The sequence below is a fragment of the Acartia tonsa genome, chromosome 10 (assembly GCF_053477335.1).
Source record: "Acartia tonsa isolate MP-2025a chromosome 10, ASM5347733v1, whole genome shotgun sequence".
Lineage (NCBI taxonomy): Eukaryota > Metazoa > Arthropoda > Copepoda > Calanoida > Acartiidae > Acartia > Acartia tonsa.
Window position 1 is genome coordinate 15,671,932 of NC_137269.1, and position 18,238 is coordinate 15,690,169.

The 18,238-nt window shown below is 29.2% G+C and overlaps 1 protein-coding gene across 1 annotated transcript in view; it reads right to left on the minus strand.

The window, feature by feature from the left end:
- Positions 1 to 18,238, minus strand: part of kuz (zinc-dependent metalloprotease kuz) — a 52,301-nt gene that overhangs the window by 20,231 nt on the left and 13,832 nt on the right. The window contains exons 5-6 of the mRNA XM_080173752.1: positions 16,263 to 16,371; positions 795 to 836 (exon numbers count right to left, since the gene is read on the minus strand). Coding sequence (XP_080029878.1) covers positions 795 to 836; positions 16,263 to 16,371 — 151 coding nt within the window. The remainder of the gene's footprint in view (positions 1 to 794; positions 837 to 16,262; positions 16,372 to 18,238) is intronic.

Below are 18,238 nucleotides of genomic sequence, written 5' to 3' on the forward strand. Positions count from 1 at the left end.
TTGAAACCAAAAGTAAAACGTGCATGATCTTAGCCCATGAAATTCGGCACAGCAGTTGCTTTTGTGGAAAACTATATGGAACTGTGAAGAAACGGCGGCGGAACCGCCGCTCCTGCCGATTTTTTTGGCTTTTTTTCGCCAAATTAGACAGTTCTCAATCATCTGAGATAAACTTTTTTTCTCATAAAAATTTCCCTTATATTTTCACGTGACACTTTCAAACATGTCAATATTAAAAAAAATTGAAAGTGTAAGCGAAATTTTTATGAGAAAAAAAAAGTTTATATCAGATGATTGAAAATTGTCTATTATGGCGAGAAAAGGCAAAAAAATTCGGCGGTATTCGGCGGGAGCGGCGGTTCCGCCGCCGTTCCTTCACAGTTCCATATTGTTCACCACAAAAGCAACTGCTGTGTAGAATTTTAGTTTCAAAAAGTGGCACATCCGCCTCCCCCCTTTTTTTTATTCATGACACATTTGCATTTATTTATGTGAGGTCAAAGTATTTAAAATGTTTCTATTTTTCTCAGTTTTATCTCTTGTTTATGCACAAAACAAGGACAAGAGAGTCAAAAAGACAGGATAGTGTAATAGAATAAGAAAATAGACAATTCTTTCTCTCAATTTACAGAATTCTTTGTCTTTGTTTTCTTGTTAATAACGGGGAAAAAACTATTTACTATAGATAGTTTTTAACTAAAAATAAGCATAAAATCAATAAGGACAACTATATAGGTGGTGAAAACCTTTGAATTTAAGTACAGTAGCGTGGCTACTAAAAAAGTATGGCTTACCTTAACATGTTGTGCTATCAGTGACAGAATTTCCTCTTGAGTCTGTTAATAATTAACACATCAATTTTAAAATAAACATTTCTGTCATCTTATACTGCTAAATTTGTTCTTATATAAACAGAAATGGGCAGTAAAAAGTAGTTCTTTATCCCTTAATTTTGTATCTTTCATTTCTAACTAATATTCAAAGTTTACCTCTTAATCATTATCTAAAATTTTAAAAATGTTTTTCTTTTTGTGTCTAGTCTGCTTTAAATTTGTCCCATGTGATATATAATATTACTGAAGATGCCTTAATCATTATTTTTTTTAGGGGGGAGGGGGGAGTTTAGGAGTTATTTTAACAAAAAAATATTTTTTTCTTTATGTTGCATAACAATAAGTTATTCATTTTTCTTAATTAAAAAAATTCATTAATAAAAAGCTACTATATGAAAGTTAACTGGGTATAAAAATGCAAACATTCCATTAAGGAAATAAATTGCAGAGAAATTCCAATTCAGCATAAAATATGGAAAGAAAGCAGTTTCGTTAAACAAACAATAGCGATAATTACACAGCGACACAAAATGCGTCATAACTAATGACCTTAGTAATTTAACATATTACATTCTATATTTATGTGAAAAGTAATATGAGTAGGAGAAATGCCTTGGCCTATTAAAAAGATCAACTTATTATTATTTGCGAGTTTGTTGTCTGTAAAATATAGGATGAATAGAACCACTGGACCTGCTACAAAGCTTTAGCCTTGAGTTGCTGTTATTTGCCAATCTTCAACAATTTAGGAAATAAAATATACTGTTACAGTAAGAAATTAATATCTTAGAAATGTATATTGAACATGTTGTGAGGGCTATTAAAGTTTATGCTTTAGTCAATTCCAATTTCTTTTTAATACTTTTTATTAAAGAAGCTACTCTTTGAAATGTGCTGTAGTTTGAGTTACATAAAAATAAAATTATAGTCTCTTTTTAAAGTCAGAATTTTAGTCAAATGCAGTCAGTTAAACGGACAGACTCTAGCTAAAAAGAGTAGCTAGGATACTTCAAATGCTACTTGAGGAAATGTGCCCAATTAAAGCAATTACAAAATTGACAATGACATTAACTACTCACAAATTTTTTATGCATTTTGTATTCAATATTTCAAATTGAATAATTTATCAAAATATATGTATAATTCAGCATTTATCTGATAATTAGAATTATTCTAGAAATAAAATCTAAATGAAAACAAAGAAAGAATTTAGAATAATAAAATTTGGGGCAGATTAATTCATTGTCCATAATCCTATCAATTGCAATTATCTTCGTTTTAATTACAAAAGAAACTCTAAAATTATGCGATTATTATGACTTCATAATGTGATACAAGTGCGGAAGTAAATATCTGCTTTAAAGTTTTATTATGTTCTATACCAGATAAAAATGATAAAACAGTGCGATAATATATAATTATATACCTAGTATTTTAAGATAAGGAATATGTAAACTAAATATACATATATTAACCCTTTACAGTCGGGCCCCTTGCCGCACCTTAATCAGTCGGGGGGGGGGGGGGGGGCGTTCAACGCCCCCCCCCCTATTATCTCAGTTCCTATTAGAGCTAGAGGGCTAAATTTTTTTGTGCAAGTCCCCTGTTTGATAGTGAATTTCCGACCTTTTATAAGTCTAAGTCAATTTTCGATTCCTTCACCCTTTTATTTAACAACCTTTGTTTTTAGGTCTTTTTTTACTTAAAAATTTCAAACGGCTGTAATTTTCTTACTTTTGAAGCTAGAAGAAAATTTTTTTCTAAAAAATGCTTATTTTTATGTAAATTTTACATTAGAAATATCAAAATATTAATTTCAGCGGCCGCAGCTGTACTTGGCAGCTGCCAGCCGCCGCAGTCGGCGGTCGGCGGGAAAACGGCGGCGGATCTTTATGAAATTTTTATACGTTATTTAGACATGTAAGAAAAGCTTAAGTTTAAAATTTGAAGTCTCTAAGTCAAAAATTGCGGCCACAGGAGCCTTTTAAAGATTTCTGGAGACCTGGAGGATCAGGACCTGCAGGATCATACCTGGAACCTGAAAAAGACTTGAACACCTGTATTTATTATCAGGATGTACTACTTGAGGATATTTTAGTATTTTGGTATGATAAAATGCTTTGTTTTAGTCAAAAAAATATTTTTGCTCTTTACCTGGATGACCCTGCCAGGTTTGCTGGCATCCTGTGCCCGCCAGGATGGAGATATTCAAAAAATTCCAACTCTCAGTTATGTGTCATACCCATACTTAAAAAGTCACGCAGTTTGGGCTCTTTATCTTTCAAAAACAGAAAATGAGATAAGAAAAACCGGTAGGGGGGGCGTTCAACGCCCCCCCCCCGACCGTTAAGGGTTAATAATTCCCATAAAGCATATTTTGTTGTTTAAAATAATTGAGGAGAGAACCGATTTCTCTTTTGTTTATCTATCTTTTTCTACTCTAGTTTTCTACTTAATCCAAATCCTTCCACTTCCTTCCTTTTTGGTTCAAATATAGAATAATCCATTTTACTTTCACTGTCAAACTCCTTTCTTCACTCCCTTTTCATTTAATTTATCATTAGTGTGCATACAAAATTGAAAATTAAATAACATTCTCATAAGAATCCTCAAAAATTCATGGATGCTTGCAAGTGTATGAATTAATTTAATTTAATTCTCAACCAACAAGGTAAATTAACCCCCAAAAAAGTAAACCCTCTTATTTGCAAAAACACTTATTTTTCATTACGCGGAAGTTGCCAATTTCGAGCTTTGGCTATCGGAGCGAAAAATTCACACAAAACTGCAAATCAAAATTAGGGAAAGACGATGCAATTTGACCCAATTTTTATATTTTCCCTAAAAATGTCTACCTACTTAAATGCAGTAATTGAGAATTAATTGAATATTATTTTACTGTTCATTGTATTCCGGAAAAAAACATAACACTGTTTTCAGTCATTTTAATATAAAGGGAAGTATTATATTAGTCCTAGAAATGAAATGGCCCAGGACGTAAAAATCTTTACAATAATAAAGGAGTGGGTAGGTTAGTAACCACCCTTCCTTAGTAGTGAGCCAAAACTTTTTGGGTTGGATTGAAAGAACAACAATACAATGTTAAAATGTATTATTTGATGATATTGGCGTTTTCTATTCATGATATAAAATTAGATATCATGTTAGTTAGTCAGATGGTTCAGAGAGGGAAATGGAATGATGTTCTGTAAAATAATCAGACAATGGAAGAAATACTTACAAAAAAGAATGAGGACACTTCAATAAAATTTATTTTTCTTTGGATATCGATTAGGATTATAACATTTTGTTTGTTTGAATATTTTTCAGTGCTAATTTTTTTGACAACATATGCATGTTGATTTTTTTTATGCATATCTTCAGACTTTTATTATCAGTTTTAGAGTTTGTACATGTACATACATGTTGTTTATTACCAAAATTTTATACTAAATAAACAGCTGTCTTTTTTATTTTGGTTATAAATTTGTTTATAAAATACTAATAGAACTATTTCTATTTATTCATCTTGTCATAAAGTACTTGATATCTTATTTACGTGTAACTTTAAGAGAAAGAATGGCTCTGAAGGATAAGGTAGAGGGGTCCAGCTTGTAAGTGCCTTTGGATTAAAAGAACTGATCGAGAGAATGTGTTTCTGTCAGTGTAGCCGTAAGATCGTTTCAACGCAGCTTTTCTTAACAGTTCTCGTTAATTTGCGCCCTTGCTTATCCAATTAAATTCAGTGTTATCTAAGGACATAAATCATTAATGTTAGACGTATAAGTCATAAGATGTGTATACCTAAATGATATAACTGTTTTCTATCCTCATAACTTTGTTATAGCTTTGCTATTTATGGACAAAATAAGCCTTGTTTTTAAGATGCTTGGCTGCAAAGGAGAAACAACATAATATAGGTATCAGTTACTGACTAAATAGCCTAATTGTCCTAAATCCTTGTTCCTAATTTAAGATTCCTTTGTCTAACATGTTCATATGTTTATACAAAACGACTTATTAGATATATTCTGTAATATCTCGTTTTGATTTTTCTTTAATGAATTTTACGTTTGCCAATTATGGCTATTGATACTCAGTACACCCTGAAAAGGCAAAGCATGTCCTTTAATATAAAGAAGCTATTTTGATTCAAGGGTTGGTTTTAGGCTCTTTTAATAGCGATTATCAATCACAGCAATATAATTCAAAGCTAATGTAATAGGCTAGGGTGAAAAGTCGTAAGAACAAGCGGAAAATATTGTTTCATTTCCTTTTTTTTAGAAACACTCTCTTTATCTTACCACACTCACACTTTTTCTGTTGATACATATTTTTGGTCCACAGAAAAAGTTTATTACAGACCATTAATATTAACATATACATATTTTGGGGAAGTTTTTTAGTCAAACCAGCATACACACACAAAAAGATGTACAATAAAATGATTTTTATTTACTAAGTATATTTGCGATAACTTTTATTTAATAGATTCTTCTAATTTTTAACATTTACAAAAGGGCCTGCTTTATTGCTTCAAGATCCATGACAGATCTATATAGGAAATAAATGTCTATAAATGAGCTCAAATTTTCCAAGGAATAATCGTATAAAACTCATAGTGCTCCCATAATCCGTAATAAACTCTCATTGCCCAGAACGAAAAGACCCATTATTTACTTTATTAAATATAAATTCAATTTTTAATTTCATGTTGCTATTTACATTATATTGATGTATTTAATTTATAATCATAAAAAAGAAAATCAAAATTTATAATATAGTAAATTTAAGAAAACTCTGTTTTAAATTAATTCGATTGTGGCGACACTTTCTGTGTGTTCAAATATTGAAACTAAAATTTTAATCATATTAACCCTTTGGTGATGGTAAGCTGAAAAAAATATAATTGAAGAAATCTTAAAATCATTTAAATTATTAAATACCTATTAACTACTTTCTTTTAGATAGTAATGGCGGGGCGGAAAATTGATTTATTGAGAAATAGATAAATAGATATATACTTATAGAACACTAGCCAATAGCAAGATAGTTTTATATCGAGCCAACTCTAGTATATTATGAAAGCCAAGAAACAAGAATGTTAAAATAAAATGTTTGTCCATTAGTAGCACAGGAATAACAACTTTTGTATTATGGAAATAGCATAGTATGCTAGAAGGTACTGGAAATATATCAATAACTTCACATAAACTCAAAATCATTTAAATAACAATGACATAACTGTACAAATGGATATGGCCTAAAAGTAGAGCACTTTCAAAAAAAATCTTTTGAATTAGAAATTTACCAATTATACCACTTAAAAAAAAACATTGATCATTATTGGTAAAAAGGTACTGTTTATTGACATTCTTTATCTGTTATTAATTAAAATCGTTCCTTCAAGAAGATATTTTTTTAAGACAGAAAATTTTTAGGAAAACTTAATTTTTTAAGAAGTCATTTGTTGAGTGAGCTATAGAATAGCTGCTCCAAAAGAATAATTAATAATATTGTATAAAATAAATGCACTTAGAAATTAATGATAAAGTAGCAAAAAATACATTACTCAATTTTTATAATGATAAGGATAAAATTGATAAAATAATTCTTATATATATAAAGGGGTAATTATTAATAATGACTTAAACCTTAAAATAATATAATATGCTGCACATGTTAAAACACAATTTTTTTTTATGTTTTTAACAAAAAAAACATCTGTCTAGAAAAATATGAATTGCATTACTCATGTATATTATTTATTTAGAATACATCTTATTCTTTTTACATTCAGCTTAATCATACTTTTTGTTAAGTATAATTTCTTTTATAAGCAAAGCTTCTCAACATTTTTTGTCTGTCGGTATGTCAATTGATTGCAGTTCAATAAATAAAATAAATTCCATTTTATTAGATCTATTTTCAAGTAAAAAGGGCCAAAGTAGCTTAAAACCAGAATATGATTAAGCCTAAGTGAGAAGCTATTAAAATGTGTAATTTTCAAGTGGTTCCCGAGATCTAACCAAAAATTCATATAAAGGCATAAATATCCGACACTTTTCAGAATAGGTTTGAACATAATTGTCCTTGTTGTTTACTTATTTTCATGAGTATGTCTAAACAAATTACATCTACATTATACTTTATTTCTTTGTCTGCACCTTCATGCTTTTTGTTCCAGTTTTTCTTAAGATGAAGAAATATAGGAATAAGTTGGTCTACCTTTATTTTCAGGTAAATGTTTTTGTCTATTTTTTGTTGTCGGAGGCTCTTCTGATTAAATTGTTATCACACAAAGAAAGGAATGATTCTGTTTTTATCCTGTATCCCAAAGTAGATAAATGTTAAGATGTTTGTCTAGTAAGATCTCAGAAACAGTCAGACTTAATTTACTGAAAAGCAAGGAACTAGTGACTAATCAAGATCATAGTTGAGGTTCGAATCCCTACCATAGAAAAAATTAACCTCAAACAATTTCCCTTTCAAAACGAAAAATAATAGAGAGGGGAGGGTAATACATTAAAATAGATTTTAAAATGTAAATCGTCATGTTTGAGTCATAAATTTTGTATAACAGTCTTAATTCTTATCAAATTAATCATTAAATTTGCATTAAGATCTATGACCTGATTTTTATGAATTTGTTGATAACAAAGCGTTTTGTGGCACAGTAGTGAAGATCATTCAAGCTTGCTACATGAGTATTCACACGTTTACGCCAAAAACACATAAGATATACAATTCTGCTTGTTATGATTGGGTCAAACTTATAAACATAACAATGGACCCTATTGTTGCTATGTCAGGAGTGTGCTAATTAGAGAACAAGTTGTATGAATGCCACAGTATATAATATAATTTAGACGAATATCGTGAAATTAAACTGTTTGTTTGTTAGTACCAAAAAACTGCTATTTTTGTAGCTAAATTTGCACAAACGTGTGTTACCTTGTTAATATGTTGTAATATGGGACAGACAGACAATATATTATTTAGAATGGAGTTTATACGATACAGCATTTAGAATATCATTAGGAGCCATAAAAAAAATGCTTATATCTATAAGCAACTAAAGCGTTGAAATAAGCTTACCTAGTCAGTTTAAAAAAAGGGAAATTATATTTATAGATATAATTTTCAATTTTCCCATTTGATATATCATATTTTGATAACTACATTTTAAACACTGATGATAAATACATTCTTGTCATTACTGGGATTAAAATCTTTGGCAGATTTATTTCACTGGGAACAAATTTTTTAAAAGATTTTAGAAAAACACACACGCACACAATTTGTATTATGTAATTATTCTGGTTTTTAGCGCCGAGTGGTTCAACATTTATTTCACACAACATTTCATAACAAATTTTCAATATTTCAAAAATAATTTCTACTCGGCGATTACTTTTAGAGAAACTCTTTGATTTGTTTTGACATTAATAAACAGCTATTTAAAGTTTAAATAAAATTAAAAAAATTGTTGCCTTAAAAATAAGAACGAAAATTGTTTAATGTAACGCAACTCAATAGAAAAAAACAAGTAACATTTCGAATATATATATAACAAATATGTAAGAAAATGACATAAATGGTCACCTATATTTTAAAGTTAATTTTAAAAAGACGCACAGACACTATTTTTACATAAGGAGCTTCACCATTCTAATTAAGATATCTAAAGATCTTGGTAGGCGTAAAGTTTGCAAAAGAAAGTATATGTTAATTATGTAATATTGAGTGTTGTATAATAATTTAAAGTTTTTCTCTAGAAAAAAAGATAAGAAAAAATGTTGCAATACAATTTAAGCAAATTTCACGAGAATGTTAAAAATGTTAACAATTACACATATGCTAACGGAGAATATCTAATTAGCATACATAAAGTTTAAGTTTTATAATTTTCTAAGCAAAAATTAAATTTGAATTTTTATCATCGTTATAATTTGAATTGGTGTAAATATTGAGGTGACAAGTCTTATTCATAAGTCTATTGTAAATTGGTACATAGAAAAGAGTGTTGAAGGAAGTTAAATTCGAGTGTTCATGCATTAAAGCGGAGATTTACATATTTTAACTAAAATACTTCTTTTTTGAAGAAAAAAATTATTTCTCTTTCATTAACACAAATAGAGGAAAATAATGAAAAAAAATATTTTTTTTCGTTTCAGGTACATATTTCCTGACTAATTCTGAAAGGGATGTAAATTAAATTGTTGCCTTTCCTGATAAATTTATTTGATTTGTAAGTACAACACTGTATGAAATATTTATTTTTGAGTTTTAGCTATGAAAGAAAGTATATTCGGTTTGATAAGAGCACCAACATTGAACTTGGATGACACAAAGACAATACTCTATTGTTCACACTTCAATTCAATTTCTGGTGTTTTAATCATTCGGGATAATTAATTTTAACTTTTCTGCATAATCATCAAAGTTAAAAATTCTGTAATTTATCTTTTACTAGGTATGTCAATAGATTAATTCTGATAGCTGAAAATTGTGAAAAATTAAGAAGTTAATCTTTAAATATTAAATGCTCATAACTAACAGTTATAACAAAAATCTAATGTTAGCAGTGTATTTATAATTGCTCCGCTACTTATGGTTATATTTGATATTTACGCGCTTTTGAATAAACATAAACATAGATTAAAACTGATGCTTACGAGGCATATGACTGACCTTATCTTTATAAAAAAAAACATCTTGAACTTGATTTATTCTCTCTCTTATTTTTGATGGATTTAAGCAAAAAAAATACTTCCATGTCAAAAATATTAAATAACCGCATATAATCAATAATCTGTGTATACTGAAATATTATCATTATTACTAGAAAAGGGATCAAATCTGTCTTAATTTATTTTCTTTAGTTTTTATTTTCACAATCATGAACACAATGGTCCTTGTGAATAAATGTAGAATGTCAATTTGGTTAAATTGGATTATACATATAAATTTTATAGTGTCATGTATTCATCATATCATACAATAGGGAAAAATACTTTACAAATTAAAGAAAAAAAGAAAAATTAGTTATTACAGACATTTAGCAATAGAGGTAGGAGATAGTTTTCTTCTCTTTAATATTTGTGTTCTGTCAAACCAGAAAGCATTTCGCCGGCTTTAACTTCAAATGGTTGTGTGAATAGTTAATGTAGGTGGCTTATTGAATTATAATATGACTCTAAGCAAAAACTTTTACTAAGGTACCTTATACAAAAAAAGGTTCCAATTAATTTTCAAATATTAATAATTTATAAATATTGTTCCTTTCCCTGCATCTAGAGTTCCTATTTTCCAAAACATTACCTTTACTACATTTTCAAATTCATTTAAAAAATGAAAGTAATATGAAATTGAGAGAATTTTGATTCGTCCCAAACCCTGGGAGCGAAAAATGAGATCCATACGGTAAAGCATTTTATAGGGGTTTGGGTTCCTTCCCTAAACATCCCTACAATCAAAATCCCACAACAAAACTACGATAATGACTATTTGAATCCTATTGAACTGAAAATTAGCAAAAAAAAAGATTTTAAATATGAATAAGAAAATCTGATATTTAACATTTTATTATAATGTTTTTGTTTTTGCGTCGTAGCTCAGTGGTAACGCACTGAGTTACGGTGATGAGAGTTCGAGTTCAAGTCCCCATGTGGCAACTCGAATTCTCAGTTGAACATATTCACACAACTTCCCCTGGTTGTGTAAGAAGGGGATTATTGAGTAAGTTTGGATACTCAATAGTCAAGTACATAATATCAGTACTACCCTTATCCCAAGCTCCTCTGCGGAGAGCGTCATTCATTACGGTGACTTAATTTGGGACACCTGCCATACTCGGCGAGGGTGAGGTAATAAAGAGTAGCTCCCTTGAGACAGCGGGTCAAGGCATAATGTACTTGGGCGTGGAGCTTGATAGCCCCAGCGGCTATACAAAAGTGTCTCGTCCTTCTCCATGACTACTTAGGTCCAAACACTAAGAAACTATGGCTACACACACACACAAACTAATCCTTTGTGTGAGAGAAAAGGATGAAAAATATGAAGGGAAAAGAAAAGTTGTTTTGAAGTTGAGCAAAAATCTAGATACCTTTAAGGCTTTTATAAATATACTTTATTAATAATACGTCAAAATTGATTAGCATAACAATTTATGCTCAGAACTCGGAATATCCCATTATATATTTTCTGTAGGACTCCATTGGGTTCAAACTATAAAGGTTGTTAAAAAATAACCCACATAAAAAATCTCAGTTTGCAGATAAAGTTTTATTTTTTACTATAATTTTAAAATTATCAATTCCTTTTTGCCACTTTTTTATTTAAATTTTAGCAGGTTTGGATAAAGACAGAAAAAAGAAAATTGAGAGTGGTTGATAATCATCAATCCAATCCAAACTTAAACCAAGATGTTCACGCAAAAAAGGTTGCAAATAATTTTGCACTGGTTAGCCTTAGAAAAATTTATACTTGAATGGAATACCTATATTTCTCATAAGTATTTAGCCGCATACAGATCAAATACGTTTTAGTCAAATTCTAATTAAAATATTTGGAAGGTACCACCACCCTTACAAGAGAAATTGCCTCCAAAAAAGCCCTATCCATTTTTTAAAAAAATTAAAATTGAAAAATTCATGTGGCCTGCCTTCATTTTAATATAAAATAGAAGAATAACTAGCAATTTCTCTAATTGGTAAGTGTATATAAACACCAACAGACAATCACACACAAAAATAATTTGTTAAAGATATCTTATGAAAACTTTCCAGGATTTTGTTCGCAATTAAAATCTTATAAAATTACTATGGCGACTTTTCTCCTTCGATATATTGAATGGACAGACAGACATAGTTCTAATTTGTAATTTATTTTCAAACCATGGCCGAAATATTTGTCAAATAAAATTACTTCAATTACTTTAATCAAAGATAAAGTGAAAAAGATTACCTATATTATATTACATAAATAAAATATGGAAAAAACAGGGGAAGGGTTCAGCAACTAAAAACATAAGTCATACAGCGTATTTCTATATGATCTAGTGCAATTAGATAAGAAATTAGAGTAAAAGTGGTTTTCTCTTTGTGTGTAAAATGATAATATAAAGTTACTTTACTAGAATAAAATAAAACTATTAACAATAAAATAAGAAAAGCCCTGATCATAAATGATTGTTTAAATCTACATATCACTATTTCCTGTAGTTTTATGAATTGAGAAGTCTTATAAAAGCAGTTGTTAGTATTGCATAATATTAAGTGTAAGGATTTAAATTAATCTCCCGGCAAAAAAAAACAATTCAGGTTTTGTTTATCTCTGTTTTCAATTAAAAGCATGCAAATTTTAGTGAAATAAAGAGAATTTGGTTCAGCAAAAGGGCAGTTAATTGTAGTACAGTAAGAATGCCTAGAATTAATGGATAATACAGAGTCTAGACTTCTGAACGTTAGTTATAGAGTAGCAATGCTAACTATAATACTTAATAGTCTATAAAATTTAGTTGAAAAATGTCTGTCCGTCTGTCTGAAGCTTAAGATCTCCGTAACTGCTTAATCGATTGGGCTCTAGTCTTCAGGCCTTCCCTCACCCCCCCCCCCCCCCCAACAAAAAGTGTATGTTGCAAACCTCGAGGAGTGAAGTCCCTAGAGGCTAGGGCCGTAGCCACTAGGGCTATCAGTAAGTATAATATCAGAGATTAAACAACTATAACAAATGATAAACAAAATAAAATCTAAATCACAAATTTGGTTACAGTAACGATTATACTTTCACTTATCTAAAAATAAATACATACATATGTATAAATATAAACTTAAATGTTAACGTTTTTTTATTTTTTAAACAAGGACAATTATGTTTATCATACAAAAAAAGTAAAATAGATTAGATGAGTGTACAGTACCTATTCGATTTAAAATTACTGTATTATAGTTTATGTTTTAACTTTAAATATTATGTGCTACTTATGTATAAATTTGACATTAAAATTTCTATTTGATGTTAGTAAATAACAAACGACGGACAGACAGTAAGTATAGAGAGAAGCTTCGCTACTAAAATCACACAAATTTTGTTTGTGTGTGAGAAAAAGTTAAACAATTTCTCCCTCTAATTTTCATCCAATCAAAATAAATAATATTTACTAGATTTTCTTTTTCAATGTAGGACATTTCAAGTTTTGAAAAGTAAGAAAAGAATGATAAAACTATTAGCAGCGCAGCATAAACACAAAAAAAGAGTATATAAGTATTCACAAATGTAATAATAACCACTAAAAATTCACATTTGTTTAATTTTTTCATAAGATTTTTGAATTTATTATCATCTTTATGTCCATCAGTGCCATACTCATGTACGAATGGAATGAAACATATTATAGAGTATCCGCACTTCTAAAAAGAAATCTGTAAAACCGGAAAAGGCAAGATATGACTCATAATGAGATGGAAAATTGAAAATTTGAAAACATACATTAAGATACACGAAGCGAAGGTTTTTTTAGTGAGGGTCTGTTCGTACGTGCGTCCATGGACCATACATAATGGTTAGCTCTTAGAGTTAATTCAAACATGTTTGAATTGTCCTATAGACTTCAAACTTTGCATGACGATTCCTGTAGCACTTAGGTACAATTCAGAAATCGTTAATAGTAAGTCCGTACCTACATTTAAAACATGCTGATCTTAACGTTTTTGACAACATTTTTTGTATGATAGTTATATTTTTCCTTTTCATTTTATTTTTGAATATTGATTCCAAGAACAACAAGGTATAATATTATAAGCGAAGCATCTTTATAATCAAGTATTAAAAATGTAAGTATGTCCTTAAAGAAGTATCCTTTATGAATGTTATTTATCATCACAAAATATTGTGACTCCACCATCCTTAAAAAAAACCGCCTCACTATGGCAGGTGATGTAATATGATACACTCTAAAATTAAAGGAATCTGCCAATCTTTAAATTGATCATGAATCTAATATTGAGTTGACCAAAATTTTGGTATTGCATGCGTTTAAGTAACAAGCATTTTCCCATCAATTTTTTTATAAAAAAAATGCTTCCAAATTACATCCTTTTAGATATCAATTTAGAGTAACAACAAGTTTTAACAAGAATAATTATATTCATGAGTACAGCACCAATAACAAGTAAAAATTCATAGGTTGATTTTTTATATATTTTCAATTCTATAAATTACCTCTTTTTAAGATCATTATATAGCCTTAGTTATAGATTATTCACCCAAAATTACAATTTTTTTTCTAAAGATATTTTTTATCGCTGAAAAAGTAAAAACTATATTAACTACCTAACCAAAATCTTAAAGTAAAAGTTTTTATACAGAATATAGTTTTAACTAAATGTAATTGAAATTGGATACAACTTGTTTTTAGAGAAAACTTAAGGAGTATCAATTTTAATTCTTCGATAGGTTATATTTCCCATGAAGTGATGTAAACTTATTTCTTTAAGATTTCTATGAGTTCTGGTCAGAAGTTAAATTAAGGGGGGGGGGGGGAGTTTTGACATATTTGCGTAAACCTGGCACCTAGGCTTTATCTTAGGACTGAGAGGATAGGTTATTAATGATAAAATCATTTTTATATGATGAATTTCACGAAGTTTTAAGATTTTTTGGATAGGCCTCCAGGTGGTCTCTGAACAGGTAAAAATGAAAAAAAAAATTTTTTTTTAAAGTTACAGGTCAACTTATAAAACAAAATATGCATCTTTTTTAATATTATTCACATATTTGAAGAAAAAAGATGCATATTTTGTTTTATAAGTTGATTTGTAACTTAAAATTTTTTTTTTTCATTTTTACCTGTACAGAGACCACCTGCAGGCCTGGAGCTCCGGAACCTGGACGCCTATCCAAAAAAATCTTAAAACTTCGTGAAATTCATCATATAAGAATGATTTTATCATTAATAACCTATCCTCTCAGTCTAAAGATAAAGCCTGGGTGCCAGGTTTACGCAAATGTGTCAAAACTTTCCCCCCCCCCCCCTTGATGTAAAATAATGAGTTCATATGGAGCTTAGTAGAACAAGAATAACACTAGGTATATAACACACCAAATCTTCAAGTCTTAAATTCTAACTATAGTAAATGTTAAAATCAATGTGTCATGCAATAATCACTTCTTTTGTGCTCAATTATAACTTAGTATTTCAACTTCTAAGATTTAACGTTTTCCCTGTTTTTTAATAAAAAAAATGTATATTGATTTTTTTGGCAACTAGAAGTTATTGTGAGAATAATACACCTTGTTGCTTCCTTGACAATTTTTTCATTCGAGTGCTGATTTGTATGTAGGTATAAAATATGCAATTTAAAGAGATTCTATACTATTATCTTTTTTTTATGGTCAAAACTTAACTTCTGTTTAATAATCTTGATTATATGCCATCCAATATATTAACAGAGCAAAATTTATGGGTTCACCTTTTGATCATACAAAGGACCAAAGACGATAAATTTTATTAGCCGACATTTTCTCATCCTTCCCTTGTGGATATTTTTTTTGTGAATATTGCAATTAATGTCATACTCTTAAAAATGCTGTTTTGACAGTTTTTGAAAAGCCTAAGTCTGATAGTGTCCTAAAACTTTGTGTGTCCGAGAATAAGAATTGTTCTTAATATTCTTTTTACAAAACAAAAAAAGTTTTGCAATTTTTTGCATGATAATACCACACATTTGCACACACTTACGGATTTTATATCGTAGCTACTATATAAAGACATTTGCACATAGAAAGAAAAGTTAAAACTATTACCCACTCTTCCAGTCATATGATGGAATAAAGAAGAAATAAGGGCTGAATTAGAAATTATGCTCAGTTTAAACTTTTGAACAAACTATGTGACATTCAACGGTAGGTTGTCTGTTATGTTAACTTACTCTTATTTTGTACTATAGAACTTTTAAGCATCTATTCGTTGACTAAAGCAATACATCTTCGATGTACTAGATTGCAGTCGCCATACTGGTTTAGTCATAAATATGGAAATGTTATCCTTGTTTTTGTTTATTGTAACCTAGGCCTTATTATAAAATTGTGAGGTAGCATAATTTTGGTTTGTATCCTACTTAATTGAAGCATACTTATCAACCAATTTTCCTTCAGAATGATACTCATTTAAAATACTCAAAAATACTCCTTAATGCATCAAGCTTTTATTGAAGTGAAGCAACTAAAATTTGTTGGGCGTTTTATCTAATGGTTAACAAATAACTAGCATTTTGATGTTTCTTAATTAACTGGATAATTTCATTTAACTATCGAGATAATTTTAATTAAAAAAGTACATGAACCTGAAAAAAAAAATGCATTCGTAATTATTTACGATTTTAATATTGATACTTATGTTATTGATTGTTTGATGTGTTAATTTTCCTTGGCATCTATTTCAGACGAGTTCTTGTCAGGTAGCCGGAGCCGTTCCTGTCTCCAGATATGCTTCCATAACAGAGGGTCTGTCTGGATAAATAAGGAACAAGATTTCCTGAAATAGAAAAGAAAAATATTAGTTTGAAACCAATATACGGAATATTTTAACATTGACAAATATGATTCAACAACAGAATTCTTGAAATATTTCTTTGTTTATATCTTTATTACTAGATTCTAGACTTTAGGGTACGAGGGGAATTGTATGGAAACTAGCCTAAAACCATCTTAATGGTTTGAAAAAGGGTCCCAGAAGAACAAAACACATTTAGACCATTCATAACCAAGACATCTACGGACAGGAAAATTCTTACTACTTTTTTATATTAAAGGATGACCATAAATAGCGCAGCAGAAGTGAGAAAGTTTAAGTTATTTTTGCATGTATTGTAAGTAATTGAATTAATGAAAACTAAAGGTACTTTAAAAGATGTAAAATTTACCATCGAGTTTTGCTTTTACTCGTTTTCCCACTTGATATCCTTATTTAGTATTTTAACATAAAATTTCAATAATATATTGATATTTATAAAGTCATATAAATCAATACAAAAACGCAAACAAAGTCAGCTAAATGTCATTGAATTATGTAAAAAGGATCCCGTTATTCAATCGAATATAAAAATATCAATTAAATTGTGAGTCTCTATACACATTAATTTTAATTGTCAAATTAAATGATTTTTATATTAAAAATCAGCTGATAATATTTATACTTCCGTTATGCTTTGTTGCTATATATTAAACTAAAGTAGTGTAGCTACTTCATGTGTTTTTATTTTTGTTTGAAAGTTACTCATTGTCATTAGAAGCACAGCATTAAAAAGCCATTTAAATTTCAGATTAAAAACGTGGCAGAAAACTGATATATTGAAAAAAGAGATTTCTGCACTTTTAAATAAATTATAAATAGGAAATAACGATATTGCTTCTATATATATTTTTGTCGTTATCCTTGTCATGACTAAGAAAGGACAGAATATAAATTACTGGGGAAAACCTAGTTCAAAAATTTTATGTAAAAATCAATAATTTCAAAAGACAAAGATATCCTTATATAAAAGTAACAGGGTGTATGTCTGTCAGTCTGTACCGAAGGATCTCGCTAACCGCTTAACCGATATCGTTCCCCTTTACAATGGAGCTTCTCTTGGGTCCTGGGAAGCTTTTTAGCTATTTTTGGAGAGGGTAAAACCTACCTTCCTTGAGAAATAGCTCCTAGAAAAAACTGACGCCACAAAAAATTTAATTCCCACCCCCTCATCTTAAGTGCCCCCAGAGGCCTCAAGGGGCGTAGACACGAGTTAATGATAAATAATAAGGGCAATACTTATTGAGGGACCAATGATTAATTTAAGAATATTATATTATCGCAGTGCCATCAGCCTCGTGGAGTTTAATCTTCAAAAAAGAAATGTATCCTTTAAATAAAATTCTAGCCACTTGAATTAAACCATAAAATTATATTTCAATAGGTATAAAATATATTGTACAAAATTACATACGACGAAATGTGAATAAAACATTGAGTTTGAAACATAAAGAAATTAAGACATGAAAGAAATAAATGGATCAAAGTATTATCAAATCCTCTTAGGCATTTCCAAAAATCCGCCAATAAAAAATTTAGCAAAGCAAAAAAAATCAACCAAAATAAAAAATTTACGTCCTCAAATATTCCTACTAAACCAAACTTTTTGACTGTAGACGGTACAATAAGGTAATATTTCCATGCGGATTTTTTAATTTATTAGCTGAAGTTTTCATTACATCGTATGAACATAATTTTTATAGTGTATGCGAGGGAAAACTTTTTTATATGGGATTAAACTTAAAACTATGCAAGAAATTCTGGGCTAAAGGAAAAAACAAGTGGCTAATTCTAATCTTGTAAGCCTAGGTAATACTGTACTCTAATCTAA